General features: G+C 30.7%; 1 protein-coding gene across 1 annotated transcript; it reads right to left on the bottom strand.

Moving 5' to 3' along the window:
• Window positions 1-9918: 9918 nt before the first annotated feature.
• Window positions 9919-16739, bottom strand: LOC133675089 (peroxisome biogenesis protein 3-2-like). Its single transcript, XM_062096365.1, has 7 exons — window positions 16333-16739; window positions 15779-15940; window positions 15480-15679; window positions 15249-15379; window positions 11822-11949; window positions 11054-11281; window positions 9919-10357 (listed from the first exon to the last, which is right to left on the bottom strand). The coding sequence occupies exons 1-7, from the start codon at window positions 16344-16346 to the stop codon at window positions 10096-10098; spliced, it is 1125 nt and encodes a 374-aa protein (XP_061952349.1). The 5' UTR covers window positions 16347-16739; the 3' UTR covers window positions 9919-10095.
• Between the last annotated feature and the right edge of the window lie 1969 nt (window positions 16740-18708).

The following is an 18708-nucleotide window of genomic DNA, read 5'->3' as shown; positions in this document are numbered from 1 at the left end:
CTTAGAAATATCATAAAAGCAATTTTATACGCTTTGTTTCTTGGCACATTTGATAATTGCTCGGTACCCTGACTAGGAAGTGCTATAATAAAATACGGGGTTACTATTTAGAATTAAAGGTTTGTTTTTTCTATATTATTGATTTGATTCGAGTATTATAAATTTTAAAATTATTTAAAATTTATATAATTATTAATTTTAAAATTCATAAAATTAATTAAAATATATATAAACTGGCATGAACATTCATATTAATAAAATAAAAATATACCTACATTAATAAAAAAAAATTACAGAGTTACATTATCACCTCACTTCTATGTCTTTCATTCATGTCAAAATACATATTAATTTTCAAATTCAAAACTAAATCTTAATTATTACCTAAAAATATAAAAGAACTAGATTTTCATATGGTGTTCAAAGCACCTAACTTCTTCTTCTTTTTCATTTTTTTTTTCAATTAAATCCTTTTGCGACCTAATTAGATCAAATTAAGTTTATAATTGTGGTAAAAATACCAAAATAAAAAAATATAAAACTAAATTGTAAAACAAAAAGAAAATATATGGTGAATTCTAAATTCACAAAAAAAATTTATTTTAATCCAAAAATTATTTTATTTATTTTTCAATCTTTATTTAGAAAAAATAAATAAAACCCGTAATAAAACGACAAAAAAAAATTATTGATTGTCATGATTTAAATAACTAAAATAGTTGAATTTAGTGTAAAAAAGTTTTGTTCAACTAAAGTTTGATGATGGTGAGTTTTGGTCTTTATTTTACCTAGAAAAAAAAAATTAAGTTTAAAAGAAATTATTTTATTTGAGTTAGATTTATGTTTTTAGAAAAAGATGTTTCGAATTTATATCTTTATTTATTGATGTTTCTAGTTGTTTATTATATGTTTTTATATTAAAATAGGTTAAAAATAAAATTTTAAACCCAAAATACTTTAACTCGATTTTTCTGGGCGGAATCAAGGTGACAATTGATGCTTTGTGTGCTTTTTAAAAAAAAAACAGAGAGAGAAAGAGTTCCACACCTTAGAAAGAAAAATAAATAAACGAAGCCCAAATGCATGGGCATAGCCTACAAGCACAAATCTTGCATTCTTTAGTTGGGTCCAAGCTTTCGGCGTGATCCTTTTCTTTTTCTTTTTTCTTTTTTCTATTTTTCAAATCTAAAAAATTATTTAAAATAATAATTCACCTGCATTTTATTTTTAACATGATTCTTAAATAATATTATAGGTTTTATTAGAATGTTAACAATTGCTTTTTCAACAATTGTGTCTATAATATGTAAAAAGATTAATAGTAATAATAAATTTCTCATGAATATTTGTTTAAAATCAAATTATTATTTTTAAAATTTATAAATATATTTTGACATGATATTATCATATTTATTATTTTTTTTAGCTTTAAATCACATACAAAATACAAGCACATTATTTTGATATATTTTTTTAACTTGCTTTGACAATTATGAAATGTTTTATTTTTTAAATAATGATTATAGTTAAAAAAAAATAATTTCACTAAAATAATCAAGACATACGGGAATAAGAGAATTGGATTTAGATTTGAGAAATATATGTTTTCTACTTAGCTTAAAATTTTAACAAACATTTATTTTAATTTTTGCTCCTTTTTATAAAAAAAAATCATGATCCTAATAAAAAAAATGTCTTTGTTATTAAGAAGATTAAAATTTTTTTATAATGATATTAATGATTGCTTTATTAATAATTTTGCATTGGCATGATATGCAGAATTTTGATAATATTTTGTTCATTGATATTGAATGAAAAAAATATCTATATTTATTCTAATTATTATTTTTATTAAATTAAGAACACATGATGAAAAGCATAAATTATACTAGAAATTTCTTTTCAATGGAGTTTAAATTGTTTATATTCTAACAAAAACAATTAAAGATCTTCTTACACCATGAAATCAGATATTTTAATATAAATTTTAAATGGTGTTGAAATTAAGCTTAACATATCTTAGGATTTCTAACTTCATAGTAACTAAATTCTATATGAATTTCTCAATGGAGTTAATCCTAAAAAAAAAAATTTAATTGTTGGTAATCAGATTTTACTAATTTAATTAATAATCTCTCTCAAGCATTAATGAGTTATTTTAGCAAGAAAACTTCCTCCATCTCTATGAAAATTCATTAGAAAAAATAAAATCCTTAATGATTACACAAGTTCCATAGACATCTCTATTATATAGATTTTTTATAGTATTTCAAACAATGGTTGAAACAATTATCACTTCTTAGTCTCAAATCAAATCTCAAATCATGTAAACAACGATCAAATATACATAAGTATTAAATTCAAAATGAAATGCTCAACAAATATTGAATTAATTCAATAAAAAATATTCATATAATTATAGTTAGGCTACATCAAAAATCTTAGAACAAAAAACTACTCCATAGCTAAAAAAACCCTTAATATAATGAGCTTCGCTCAAGAGTATGAGAAAGTCAAAGAATTGGACGTCTTGAAGGGGTTGTTGTCCTTGGCTTCTTTCTTTTAGTGCTAATTGCTTCTGCTCCTAGTGTCACTTTTTTTTTTCGGTGTGTTTAGGGTATCAAAAACATTTCTTATTTGCTGCTTAAAGAAGTTTTTATAGTTTGGCTATAACCTTCAAAGAAAAAAAAATCACTTTCCTTCCTTATCACAAATTCTGATTTTATATTCTTTTTCTTGATACTGCGGGCCAGTTTCAGGGAAGAAAATGTGTGAATTGAGACTTATCTATTTCTAGAATAATTGTATACAATTAAATGTTCTTTCCAGCAAAATTGGTTGTGTAATTTTTGGACATTTAGAACTCGATATATGGGCCAAAAACTGAGACAGTGTCTGGGTTGTAGGAATTTTAGATCTAATTTAGACTCTGTATTTTAACTTACTTTTTAGGCTTCAAAACAGCAAGACTAAGTTCTTTTCTCTCATAATAATTGTAGGTCTATATTTTAGCTTTTTAGAAAGATAGAAAATGCATGAGCCGGAGTTGTATAATTTTATTATACCTCAAAAACTGATTAGTGCCCAGGCTTATCTGGGACAGACCAACTAATATTTGAACTCTAAGTTTAACCCATTGTTTATCTCTTCATATGATTTCAAATTGATCATATTTCAGGGGTTAAATATCTGAAAAATATATTAAATCCTCAAGAAGTAAATAATTTTTAAAAATACTTAAAATTCTAGACAACCCGTTAAGAATCATATAAAATTCTCTAAAATGAAATAGAAATGACTAAAAATATATATGCAATATATTTCCTTATCATTTATTCTATGTTTGTGCAATGCATTAAGATTGGGTTAGCAATCCGTATCATTACTATATTAACTTTTACTAACTTGTTTATTTTTTTTTATTAATTTGGTTAATGGTTGTAAGAAGATTATATAATTAAATGACAGTTGTCCTTTGATCTCTTTAACCTGTTAATTATTTTTTCTTCATTTTTTAATATAAAAAGTATTTATTGAAATTATAAAAAAAATATAATCTCAGTTTTTATAATTCTTCTATTGTCGTTTTTATTTTTTTTATAGTTTTAATAACTCTTTATATTATAAAAGTAAAAAAATAATTACTACAATTTTTATGTTCTGAATAAAATGTTAAATCACAAAACTAGATTTAATTATACTGATTGTAATATTTACATAAATGAATTAAATTAACAATCTTCCTTAACCCCCCCTACACACACACACACACACACACACACACACACACACATTAAAAAGACCTATCTCATTTAATTAAAATCCCAGAAATATATATTTGTTATACACACATTAAAAAGACCTATCTCATTTAATTACGTATTTTTAAAATCCCAGAAATATATATTTGTTATCTTTTCAATGTTGAGAATTTTTTTAGAAATATTCCAATAAAATTTCTAACATTTTACTCAAATCAAGATTTAATAAAATAAATATCAAATCAACGCAAATTACATTAATACAAAATAGACAAGTGAATGATTAGCATGATTTTAGCAATATTAATAATGCTTAGTTTTAATAATTCAAAAAATATCATCATACAAAATAAGTTTTTAACAATTAAATATATATAATTCACCACTCAACGCCACTAAGAAGAACATGTATAATTTATATAAGAGAATGAAACCTTAACTTGATGATGGAGGGTCCCCTAAATTTAGAAATGGTTTTTGACAACAAAAAATCTTCAATAGACCAAGACATTGCAATCTCATGAGAGATAAAGGAGCTGAACAATATTCTTCAATCAAATAATATTTCCGACTATTTTTTTTTTTTTTTACCTTTTCTACTCACCACATTTCTGTCTGATTTATTCTTCAACGCATCTTGTTTTTTTTCCCATGATAACAAAGAATAGCAGTTAAGAGTATGGTTTTTTTTATTAAAAAAATAGGTTTTTGTTGTTAAGAGTATTTTTAAAATGTTTTTTAATGTTAATTCTAAAAAGAATTATTGTAGCAAGTCTGATTTACCTTTATAATTTTTTAAGAAATTAAATTTCATTTTAAATTCAACAAAGATTTCAATATAAAAATTAATTTAACCCTTAGGTTCAAGCATTTTGTAAAGAGTTAAATAAGTTAAATGACACATGTCACATGATTATGCAATTTACCTATTATTATCAACAAATTCACTATCCAATAGTTTACAACAAACAAATTAATTTAATATAGATAGTTAAGTTGATACAAATATCTTATTAGTTAATGAATTGGATGCGATAATTCATTAAAATTAGAGATGGATTAAAATTGTTCGACAAACATAAATGCAACTCAAACTGATGAGGATGAGGCCAGAAGAAGACAACATTTTTCTCTCGATGCACCCGTCCAATCTTATTATTGTACTATATATTTTTTTCCTTTTTAGTATATTTCTTGAATAGCAAAATTCTTAGAGTATCCTCCATCCCAAGACTCGAGAAGATAAGTCTTTGAGTTGTAACATGTTAAAATGCTAGAAGAATATAATCAAATTAGAATATTTTGACAAGATAGATTGAAGAAAAACTTAGAGTGTTTTTGTGGTAGATTTTTTGGTTGAGGTTTTAAAAAATAAGTTTAGAAAAATCACTTCTAGTTGTGGTTGGTTTGATTTAAATAGGTGTTTGATTAACACTGTGAATGAAATTGTTGCTTAACCAAAAGCGTGTTAAAAATATTTGGTTAAAATTGTGATCGAAATTAATGTTGTAAATTAAATGACCAAAGAAGACAAAGTATTTTTTTTTATTTTGCATAGCAATTTTAATACATTGATATAACATAATTTAACTTAAATAGGAGCTCGTTAATAGAATTTTAGTTAGTTTGAATAGAACCGTATTGAACATTCACGCTTCAACATAAAAATAGCACTTTCACTGCATTTTGATTTGTAAACTATCATTATGAATTTTTAAGACCTGAAATGTTGTTGAAATGTGTATCGGTAATTTGATCATCATAATGGATGCTATTTTTACTATTTTATAAATATGTGTCTTACTCTATAGAAACACACTTGTCATGTTCCAACTGTAATATCACTCAAACCATCATTATCATGGTCGTCCACATAATATTTAAAGGAACACAGAGGAAAGGGATGAGGAAGGTTAATCTCATATTTTAAGGAATGAACAAAAAGGACAACACAAGCAAAATGACGAGGTAGGACAAGAGGTTAGTGAAGGTGACAGAGAGGACGGGGAAGATGAGGGGGTATTTTGGTAACTGTAAAAAACAACGGTTCTTTTCTTTGAAAAAGAGTTGTCAGAAGAGGCAAAACTGAGATTCCATCTTAGTAAAAAGCATCCAACAATTGCTTTTTGTAAACCTGTTATTGGAACATCTCTTTTAATGGGTTCTACTTTCACAAAACTGTGTTTCAACATTAAACAAACTTGTTGTTTTTATGGTTTATCTTAAAAGCACAAGCTGCCACAAAAACAAACACACTTAATGGAAATAAAGTTGAGGTTGAAATCCAAAATTGACCAAAATTAAAAAAAATAGTTAAGTCTAAAGAATTAATTAAACTTTCAATAGGTATAATTGATTTATTTAAGGACTTAATTCGAGAAAAAAAAAGTTTGAAAGTCAATTTAACAAAAAAAAATTAGAAAAATTAATTAAGTTCAATGACTTAATTAAACTTCTAAAAGGTTTTGTGAATTCAATCAAAGAATCAATTCAATAAAAATTAAGTTTGGAAGTCTATTTTAAATTAATTTACAAAAATTAAAAGATCAGGGGCCCAATTAAAACTTGGGATAGCCTAATCGGTACAATTAAGACTTAATTGAAAGAAACTTGAAGTGTGAAGGTCAATTGAGGACTACATTAAAGAAATCTGAGACTAATGACCAATTTGTAAAAAAATATTGAAATCCAAGGGTCTAATTGAATAATAAGGATAAGGGTGAAATTGAATAGATTCCCAAAGATTAGGACCAATTGAGGACTCAATTGAAAAGGGACTAAATTGAAAATGGATAAATTAGATAAAAAGCCCAAATTTTCCCCCTAATGGATGACAAGTCATTTGATTTTTAATTCTAGACCTTAAATGATATCTCATTTAGTGATTATTCATTGTCTTCTTCCCTTTTAAAACAAAAAAGAAGGTTATTCAAGTGTCCACCTTTCAACCATAATTTTTGTTTTACCTTTTTACCACAAGATATAAATTTCATGTCAATTTACACCCCAGTAATTATACTTCACTCTAAACTAAAATTCTAGCTCTAATTGCAAGGAAAACACCGGCAAATTCTCTCCCAAAAATATTATCCAACACTACTCTACATGTTAAAACAGTCTGGTGTACTTACTAGCAAACTATAGAGCTAGATGAATTTGGGTCTTCATCTTCAACCAATGGCAAGGATCACTTTCCTATAACTAAAGATTGAGGTTCCATCAAATTATAAGCCCTAGAAAACCCCTTTATTTCTCTCATAAAAATCCCCCACAAAACACTAACCCAAGAAGCCTAGAGGAGGAATACCAATCAAGATAAACATTACCATGAACTTGAGGGACAATGCTCTCTTTAGAGGTGTTTTGAAACTTGATAGTAAGTTTTAGGCAGTTCCCATTATCTTATACTTATTTGTTTTGTTGATGGGCAATGCTCTTTTTAATTTATATCTATTAATTTCAAATTGATAAAGGCATGAATGATATTGTAATTTCTGTTTGGCTTAAAATGCATGCATCTAGGTTTATATGTTCCTGGGTTTAAATATGAATAGTGTTAGGGCTATAATTTTTATTGAAGATTATAGATATAGATCTTTTGTCATGGATGTAGTTTTCGTTTATAATGTTTTTGGGCATGGACTGACAATTTAATGAGTTTATTTACTTTGATAAAGAGTTGGGCTACTATATTAATATGGATTACATGGTTTTTCCTGGTCGAGTGCTATACTTGCAAACTTTATGGGCTATTGTTTTTGGGTGTTAGGTCTAGGGTTGAGCCTATTCCAGATCTAAAGCGGTGTTTGGTTGTGTAAAATTTTACAAAAGAATAATTTTTTTTTTGTTCATAGAGTATATTTGGCAAACACGCCATAACGAATTTTGACAATTTTCTTTATAGATTTTTTTTCTTGTTTTGCCAAACAAAGCCTTATTATTATTATTATTAATATTATTTAATCTATGGTCTTCTTTAAGGGATCCTTTTGCAACTGTTTTTGGTCCCTTAAAGTTTTACCTTTTTCTATTTAATATTTAGGATTATAACCTACACGTGAGGTGTTTTTTTAATAATAAATAAATCATTTTTTATTTAAAAAAACAAAAAATCTCTTTTCCAAAAATACATTTAAATATTTTTATTTTTTGCATATGGCAAAATTTCTAAAAAATAAATCATATTTTCATAATTTAGCGTACTAAAAAATCACAAAAAAAAATATTTTTTTCATTTTATTTTGCAAGCATATTGGATTTAATAATCAATTTATTAAAGTCATGAGAACTTGGTCTACATTTTAAAAATACTAAAATTTTATTTTATCTTTTTTAAATATCCAAGATTATGAACTTATACGTAAGATGTATTCCTGATTTTAAATAAAAATATATTTTATTATTTTATTATTATTATTATTATTATTAGCAGTAACAACAATACTTACTACTACCATTAATATCATTATTATTATTATTATTACTACTACTATTACTACTACCACCACTACCACCACCACTAATATCATTATCATTATTATTGTTACTACTATCACTAATATCATTATCATTATTATCACCACCACCACCACTATTATTAAAAAAAAACATAAACTTAATTTGAAGGATAAAATTGAAAACCATAAAAATTTTAACAAAAAAGCCAAGGAAATAAAAAGTAGAATGACCAAATTGAAATTATTATAACTATTGAAAAAAGAAAAATCATAAACTTTATTTGAAGGATAAAATTGAAAGCCATAAAAACTTTGACAAAAAAAAAAAATCAAAAGTATAAGGATCGAATCAAAAAATATTATATATACATATTAGAATTGAAGGGTTAAATTGAAAAAAAAAAAAACTTTAACAAAAGGAAAAATGACAAAAAAACAAAGATAAAAACTAAAATGAGTGAATTTGAAATATCAATAATAATGAGGACCAAAGTGCTTTTCTCAGTGTAGGAGAGAAATGAAAGGGGGAAAGGATCACTAGCGATAAACCGGTCATTGTATGATGACACACACCACTCATAAAGAAAGAGGAGACGATAAAGAATAAAATGAGATGGCGGAAGCATATTTTCTATCACTAGCAGCCGCTACACGCGCTATCCAAAATACACGGCGGTTCTCATGCGCCAACAACTTTTTAAATTAAAAAAATATCAATTAAAAGCGAAATTACATTAGTAATCTCACTCAAACCAACAATTAACAAAATAATTGAGGCTAAAAAACTCTAATGCCCCTAACTCTAATTACTTAAGTTTCTTAGATTCAATAGCATATTTATAATTTCACTATGCATAAAAAGAAAAACACTTAAATATCCTTTCCTGACTTTTAGTTTTTCTATTCTTAGAGACTTTTTAGTTATTTAACTGTTTATTAAAATATAAAAAAAGATAAAAATACCTCTAAACAAACTTATAATAACTAATACACTATAATAAAAGACAAAAATACTTCTAATTCTGAAACAAGTAATTTTTTTTTATGAAGACCATAGACACCACTTTATTATTGCAGGGAGTAATGAACTGTATCTATGGCTATAGACAAAATCACTTTCCTTTTAGTTGTTTTTTTTAATGTATGCATGTGTTTCTTTTCTCTCTCTTTCTGATGTTATAATAATTCAGTGTATCAAATCAAAATGACTATAATTCATGAGGTGTTTGCACAGTGCCACTGCTTGATAGGTTGTAAGGATATTCCTATTCCCCAGGCCAGAATTACCATGGCCAAGTTCTCAACCAGTCCAGTAGCCATCGCCAGAATGATAATTAGCCTTCAAAGTTCTAAAATTGACTCTATGCATCACCTTCGTTTAGAACATTCTGTGGATGGCAGCCACTTTAAACAAGCAAGCACCTCAGCAGAAACGTTAAGTGCAGATTCTTTTCAAGCATCTTTAAGAAAGAAAAAAAAAATATAGCAAGTCCACACGGAGATAGAACAAGAAAGTCGCAGAACTGAAAAGAAATCTCTTCAAAGACGTACCAGATCGGGGGGGGGGGTTGTTTCCAGTCTGGTGCTTCATGCACAGTTTCTGTCATTTTTCCAGTTTTAATACCAGACAGATGGAATCCATCACAAAGCAAATGACACGTGACAATGGCTCGACGAAGATATTACGAGCGAGTAAAGAATTACAAAATGAAATCTCTTTTAGCCTTCTCTTTCATTCCTCCTTTCATGCGGTTGACATTTTGTAGATCCCAAGCCTGGTACCATACAAATTTTAACATGGGCGCGCGCACCCCTTGTATGAAAACCAAAATTATAATAATAGAAAAAGGAGATGGATAAAGATACAATCCGGCTCGCTAGTCTAAGAGGTTGTTTGCATAGAGGAGAGTGAAGAATAGTTCAACTTCTGGTACATTCCGGATGATTTGGATAATCTGGTTTTGGCTTGCTTCACCGAGTAAAGATGGTACTATCTGCAGAACTCGTGATAGGAGTTTTGCCAGTGGCATCCCTAATGTCAGACTGGCCCCAGTGGACTGGCTCTGAGCCTCCATATCATCTACCAGTGCATCCACCGCTACTTTCAAAGATATTTCCATGATTTTACCAAATTCAGCACTGCAATGGAGGGGAAAAATTCCTTTTAGAGGAGCCCAACATAGAGTTAGTTTGATTAATTTTCAATATCTCAGCTTTCAGCTGGTACTAGGCAAACCAAGAACAAAAACTTCAAAGGCATGTAATGAAAGGCATTGCAAGGATTATGATGACAACAAGCTCTTTGATGTTGTAATGAAAACAGGACAAAAAAACCTGGAAACAGAGAATCTCTTGATACTAAAATTCCAGAGCACCAAGCACAGTTCATACATTCAGGAAGCCACCAGCAAAAAGAAAGGAAGAAAATAGGGAAATGGAGAGAGGGAGGGTGTCTTTGGAGGGGAAATGGAGAGAGGGAGGGGGAACTTCGAAGGTTGATATTATTAAGCATCCACTGGAAAAAAGGAAAGGGTTAGAGAACTCTAATGGTTATTTTCAATTGTTTTCCATGCCACCACACAAGATTATAAGTGTGGAGAATAGTCAGCTCTGTTATGAGAGATCGTTGACCTTCTGCTGGCAATAATGGATTTTCCTAAGCAGTTTGAGTCAACCAATACAAAACAGTCCTTGACAATTGCACCTTCATGCAGTGTATTCTTGTAATTAATTTTCCACCCTTGTGTGAATTCCATGGGTAAAAGTAATTATTATTTTTTGTGCCTGAACATAATAAGCCTTTTTTTTTTTTTGCCTACTAGAACGTAAAGATACCTTGATAGCACTGCCCGTGCCTCCACCATAAGCTGATCAAAATTCATGCTATCAGGAAGGATCATGTCATCAATGCTGGAGCTTGGGCCTAGTTTGTAGTGCCCACAATCTTCAGGCATTAAGTAGTCTATCCATTGGTGCGGACTTCCCATGCTCATGAACTTGTTAAGTATTTGCATGACAGTTTCATGAAGTGATGTGGTGTTGAACAAATCTGTCAGCTTCTTTCTGCACAGAATAAGGTTATAAGAAATTTAAGCAACCCTTCAATCATCAAAACATTTATGATTATTTCCAACAGATGCTTCATATGCGCAATTTTCATTAAAAATGCCCTTCCAATACATTTAGCTTTTTGTTCACTATCCCAGATGTTACTGTAACAGATGTCATTGAATGGGTGGTTTTTAGACTTCATGAGCCTCTACGCATTTGGTTTGAGGTTGTTCTCATGTGCCTTAAACATAGAGAGCACCTAGAGACTATGTGATGGTGTGAACTTCTTCATGCAGTCAATGAAGCGCCAACAAAGTCAAACATAGGCCAGATTCACTCTGGATTGATCGAGAAAGTAGTGAAATTCTAAGTTTGATATTCAGTTGAGAAAACTTTCACTGTCTGATTTTAGCATGTTTATTTTGAAAAATGGAGATACAATCATCAGAAGCATGCAAAAATACTTTTAATCTTATAGAATGCACTTTCTTGTTTCAAAGAGAAAATTATTAGCTTCTATACATGCCATTTTTCAAACATGGAAACACTTACCCCTCAAGAACTTCTGTTACCACAGCTTGGATATTTGAAATCAATGCCAGCAGGCCATTATTTGCGAGAAAATCAGCACTACCCAAAAACTTTTGCTGGTCATCCCTATCAACAAGATCAACATTCTCCTGTGTGAAATGAATGAAATGGATTAACTTCAGAAAAATGACAATACACTTTAAGACATCAGAAGCAACATTAAAAATACCACAGGCATCGTCTACCAAGAGTGGGTTACACTATTTCAATGTACTAAACAACCATGATACCATCACATACCTAACTGACAGATAAAGAATAATTTAAACAGGAATTTAAAATATAATGTACACATGCAAAAAGCCAAAGACATGAAGGGGGAATGATCAAAACAAATGTTTATATCAAAATTGCAGAGAGATAAGTTTACCCCGGTTTACATAAATTGCTGGCTCCAAACTACGGTACACATTCCCCTTTTTTTACTTTTCTTATGAATACTTATTTTTCATGCGCTTTCATTGATGTTTAATTAACTGAATCAACATTTCTCCATTGTGGTGTCGCTCAAGTTTATATAGCCTTAAAGATGACACACTAGGCACCATGAACATCACAGCACCCAGAAAACAAGGTTGAACCATCCTAAATTCAGCATTCTCACTTCTGACAAGTAGTAGCCTGTTTGGGCCCATTAAGGAGCAAACTCAATATATTAGAAAGAAACAGAACTGCAAAAGACATGTTGTATTATCATGGGTGGCATAACTTTAAGAATCACAAAGACCTCTTACCATGCTTCTCTAACCACCTATAGTGTATTCCATTCAGATGCATCATTAAACAAGCAGCCAAAAAGGGAGGAATTAGAACCAGCTCAATTCAGTTATGAAAAAATCTGGTTCAAGAGATATTTTCGTTTAACACCATCAAGCCAATGACCTCAAACTAATGTCAGCATCTAAGATTCCACGTCAACTGTTGAAAGCGCTAGAGCATGCCAGTCCTGATGCACAACCATGGATGAGACTCCTCCAAGAACCTCCTAAAGCTTGAGTCCATAAAGAGTGGACAGAAAACAACTCCATCCCAAAGTTTTTTCTCAAAAGAGAAAAATCATCAAATGTTCTTGAGTTCTGTTCCATCCAAATGCTTAAATGCACAACAAACATAGTACAAATGCCACAAGATTTTACAATCTCCATTCCCTACTGAAGCCTCCCAAAAGTACTCAACCACATTATTCACAATTTATCCACTAAGCTAAGGACCAGTACCACCTAATGTTTACAACAAGTTATAAACAAACTCCTGAACATAACCCATGCCGCTGGACAAAATATTGAGAAATCATTGGAACATATATTATATGGTATGCAGACTTAACTAACAAACCCTGAAATATACAGCCACTTGTACAGGTAATAAATAGCTAGTAGCTGCTACCTTCAAGTTGCTAAGAAATAGCTAGCAAATAGGCATGTGGAGATTGTTCATGATGAAGGAAATTAAGGGTATATAAATACGAGGGAGGGGGAGTTAAGACAAAAAAAACGACTATGAATTGAGTGCTGGAATTCTACCCTTCCCCACCTCCTCACTGATTTCTCTCTCTTTCTCCTCAAGAACTCTCTCCCCCATTTCCTCTTTGCATAAATTCTCAGCAGATCTTGTCATAGTCTTTCTGTGAAATCTGGTTTCTAACAGAAGTCAGATTCTGGCCCCATTTCACAGCCTCCAAGGCTAGGAATTATACATTCATTTTTATCATAACACATCTCCAACCACCTTCCAAAGCAAGACATCACATAACCTCATTTATCAGTGCTATCCTGCATCACACATGCACAAACATCCTCCCACCTGCCTGACACACATGCCGGGGAATTGCTGTGAGACCAGGGTGCTATTTTGTCATTGAAGAGCGAGTGCTTAAAGAGAAGAGAGATAAATGGGTGAGGAGGTGGAGAAGCATATATTCCCCCACCTCCTCACTCATTTCTTTGCCTTTCTCCTCAAGCACCCTCTCTCCTAATTCCTCTTATTCTTGCCCCTCCTCACAGCCTCAAAAGCTAGGAGTTTACATTCATTTTATCATCACATCCCAGCCACCTTCCAAAGCAAGACATCACATAACCTCATTTCTCAGCGCTGTCCTGCATCACATAAATGCAGAAACATTCTCCCACCCGCCAATCCAATTGTAGGCACAAGGTTTACTTATATACAGTCACAATGTATGTGAAGGGAACTGCTGAAGGGCTCACGTTAGGGAAAACTGATGACTAAACTTGCATTTTTTGTATGGAGGATGCCTTAAGGCTTGAAACCTTCAATAAAAACAAAGAACATTGACATCTAAAGCCATATAATATCCATAGGGAGTTGAAAGGGGGTCTCTAATAGTGATCACATCATTTCTATACCAGAGATATAAAAAGGCATCATTCAACAACTGTCCCTGCTACAAATCACAAATACAGACCTTCATCAAGACAACCATCCAGAAACCCTTTCTCAGCCTCCCCCTTCAGCACATCAATGCAGTTTGTTCATGAATTACAAGAAAAACATTATTTATTCTTATATCAAAAATGAACTCCTGTATGCATGAGATGTTAATTAATACATGTGCTCCTCCAAAAGCCTCCCACCACCTCAACCATAGTGGAGAATGTCAGAAATGAAACTTGTCTTCGTACTTCACTTTAACAAAAGCCTGGAATATCTCTGTAGATCATCAGTTCTCCTAGGCCAACTATTGTTAACTCTCCGGAACTGAGCTCTTCATGCATTATTTCAGATCACTATACTACCAAACATCAAGAATTCTAAATTCCATTCGTGGCTAAATAACTTTAGAGTCTTAAAACATTATGTGATGTCATGAACATAATCGAGAAACATTTGAGTAAAACTATAAGAATTTAGTAATTCAACAATGGTGACAATTGACATTTACATTGCAGATATGCAGATCCCCAAAGCTGCTTTCTGGATCAGTTAATGGTCTGAGAGTACAAATCTTAAAAGTACATATTTGCAGTCCAACTAAGTCAATGCAGCTTAACAGCACAAATAATAAAGATGGGCATTGAGGAGCAGTATTTTGGTTGGTTATAGAATGTATACTTCATTCTCTGACTAAATTGCTCTTCCAAGAAACCCCTATGACTAATTTTCATTGAACATACTTGCTTAAATGACAAACTAATAGCAATAGCAATCTGAAAACAAATTACAGTTCAAGAACTCAGCGATTTTCAACACAAAAATCAATTGCACTGGACTGATTAGCCAAAGAACAACTATTTAAGATTATTGCATGACAGACATGAAAATGAAATTTGACAAAAGCTGCCTGAAGAAACACAGATACTTCTGGCAAATGATAGTTGTATGTGAGCATTTATCTTAAACATGGGAACAGAAATAGAATGGATCTTACAAGTAAAAGTGAGCTTCCAAGGCCACGAGCAGTATCAATATACAAATGTCTTCCTAGAATATTTACTTGAACTTTGATGTATAAGCTAAGCATTGTCACAGCCCACAGCGAAACCAACATTTGTGTGAAACCTGGAGGAAAATCAGCCATAAAATTTGAGTGAAAAAAAAATCTGTGAGAATGCATATTGTATGCACCATAAATATGTAGAAAAAATAAGTAGCTGCATACTTAGGATTTTGAGTCTGTCCCACAGTTCAAGTTTCTCTGAAGAGGTAAGCGTGGTTGGCTGACCCTTCCCTTTCTGTAGCCTTTCAGTGAGCTGAGAAAGGTCCAGTTCTTCTGCTATCCGAGTTCTTAAATATTGCATTGCATGAGGCAATGTTGTTGTATCAGCTATTAATTGCACATTCTCGAAATGGTCTTGCAGTCTATAAATACAAGTCATAAGACACAGCATAAGAACCAACAGAACATCATAAATAAGAGGGGGGAAAAGACAGACAAAAACATAATCAAATTCTCTTAACTGGGCCTTGATTAGTTCATCATTTGCCCTTTGGCGAGCAAGTTCCCTCTCCAGATCAGCGAGCTTCTGTTGGTGAGCATTGTATAGTTTACAAAGAAAATACCCACTTCCTAGAACACCTGATGTAATAAGAATTTTCCTCTTATGCCTTCTCCAAAAATTCCTAGTGTCAAAAGAGTACTAAATAGTCAACAAGCAATAAAACCACAAGGAATAGCTATTCGCAACCAAAATCTAATAATTAAAGCACAAATATAGTTCTTTATAACATAAAATCTAACTATTCACAAACAAAATGAACAGAACTAGAAGATCAAACAAGCAAATTGCGAAGCGTAACAGTTATTCTAGCAAAGACCATGCATAAAAGAAAACTTCACAGCCCAGAAGATATCATATAAAAACACAAACTACCGACAAGGGCAATTACATGGACAGAACTCCCACATAAAGATTGCCAAATAAGGAGGACCCATCTGAAGAAACAGATAATTAAAGCAATAGAAGAGTAAATTAGCATAAACCCAGAAGATTAAGCACAGTAGAAAGCACAACCTTAAAGAAAGCATTTTTAAATACTCTGATGCTATGCAAACACCCAAAAGCCCATCTCTAAGCTCTTATACCATTCAAATCCATCACTGATAATTTAAGTTGCAGGCAGGCTAATGATAGCCTGACTTTAGGCAATGCAAAAAGTTAAACTTCTTATCTAAGACCATACAAGATTGTGTTGAAAGAGAAATAAGGGTTTGAAAAGGGAGAGATGGATTGGTGAGAAATATGAGGTTTTTGAGAATAATAATTATTAAGGGGAAGTTTGGAATTTTTTTTTTAGATAATAAGTGGCAGTAGCCAACGATGGTTGTTGAGGTACCTATGTCTGCCTTCGTTTCTTTCTACTATGGTAGTTCTCTCTCTTTGTACTTAGTTTTGCGGCTTTTGCCAACATTCACAACTCTTCTAAACTCTCTCTCAGTCTCTCTTTCTTCTTTTTTTTACTGAAAGATGCCTATCATCCTTGAACTTTTGGGATATTTAAATTTACTCCATGAACTTTTCAGTTTTGACTGTGGCCTTACTTGAACTATTTTCTTTTAAAATCAAGTAATTCTACTAGTTTTTGTAGAATTTATTTAAAGAAAGCAATGGATTTTTGTACGTGAATCACATGATTGCCAAGAAATAATGAGAAAAAAAGATTTTGGAGACGTATGTATCATGCAACGAGATACGTAGATGGCATTCTTTTATTTTTTTAATAAATAAATAATAATAATAATAATAATAATAATATCCAAAATATTACTCATTTTTTAAATAAAATTAATAGTATTTTTAAAAATATATCCTCTTAGTATTTAATAAAAGAAATTTAAATCATTAAACATCAACTCATACTTTTTATGGGTGGCAATTTACTATCATCCAGTCTTAGACAATTCCCTTCTAACAGCTATAGGGATTCAGAATCCAACACGTATTAAACAAAAATTATTTTTTTAATAGTGATCATTTTATTAGCCCTAAGTCATCCAATTCAAGATGTTTTTTAGGGTTGAGCATGTCTTAATACAATAGTGTTTAATTGTGGAACATATATCCTACAAGTAAGTTTTATGTCTTTTTATGTGAAACATTGAGGTAAGCATTATCTAATCTAAAGAGAAGTTTCTTATTGTCCCAATGATTATCCTCGTGAAAGTAATATAGAGGCTCAGTAGATAGTGGGATAGTATGTATATCAATCACTACCAGTTCAAGCACGTAGCAAAGAGTCGAAAGGTTTCACATACTTAAACCCTAACTAAAAGTCATAAGGTAAACTGCTATTCCTCCACCTAACTTGGAGTTTCCATGTGTGTGCATTTCAAAGCGATATATCACAAATAGACTAGTGATGCATGAATACATTCATCCATATCCAACGTACATATATAAGCACGATAAAACATGTTAAAGTGTAACTAAAAAAGAAGACAACTATGAAAATTTAAACACATCAAATCACATAAAACACATGAAGTCTAGTCCAATACAGTCAAAAATAGAAAGTCCCTAGTGAATTTGTCATTCTAGCTCATGTGCGCGCGCGAAATGATGACATGTTGGGGTTAAGGAGTCGCCATCTAATTGTTTGGTTTAGAGTTACTAGAAAACCCGGGTGGACTAGTCTTATCATAAATTTCAAGGTAATGGACTGGTTGTGGTTAGGGAATGTATTGACACCCCTAGTGCAGCTTACCTGAGATAAGTTGTATTATGTGATTTGGACATGGTTTAAATGTGTTATTGGATTCTTAGTTGGTGGTCCGTTTATGGTTCGAAACAAAAATTTACGTTCATGAACAAAAATGACATTTCAAATTTATTATGGATTCGTATGCCCAAATAAATTCTTATAGAAAGAATTTATATAGGTGCCCTAACAAGGTTCACTTATTCTAGAAAGCGAAAGCGTTTTCCAAAACTAGTAAATTATGGTGAAAAATTTTCTAATTAAAATTGATGAATATCCAAAAATAATTCTGAGAACTTTATAGTCAACTTCTAATATTTAAATATCAACCTACTTGTAGGTCCATCATTTATACTAGAATATTTATCATTAATTTTCAAAAGAAAAAAAAATTAGAGTTATTGAAATATTGACCAAATCATTAAGGAATTTTACAAACAAGAAGTTTGTAAAATTCTTTTTTTTATGAATAAAATGCATTTTATTTTAGATTAGGCTATATGCAATAAGTAGAAATTTTTTTTAAGGTTATGCATGGCAAAAACCTTTTTTTTTTTTTCTAAAACCAAAATTGTTAAAATAGGCTTAAAGGGTGTTTACCAAACATGCCTTTAAACCAAAACAAAAAAAACCTTTAGCAAAAACATTGTCAGCCAAACAGGGTTTTAACCTTTGACCTGATTTTGACTTGA

This window comes from Populus nigra, chromosome 16, assembly GCF_951802175.1.
Source record: "Populus nigra chromosome 16, ddPopNigr1.1, whole genome shotgun sequence".
In the NCBI taxonomy this organism is placed as follows: Eukaryota; Viridiplantae; Streptophyta; class Magnoliopsida; order Malpighiales; family Salicaceae; genus Populus; species Populus nigra.
Note: the sequence above shows the minus strand (reverse complement) of the source record. Positions and strands in the feature narration are given on the sequence as shown.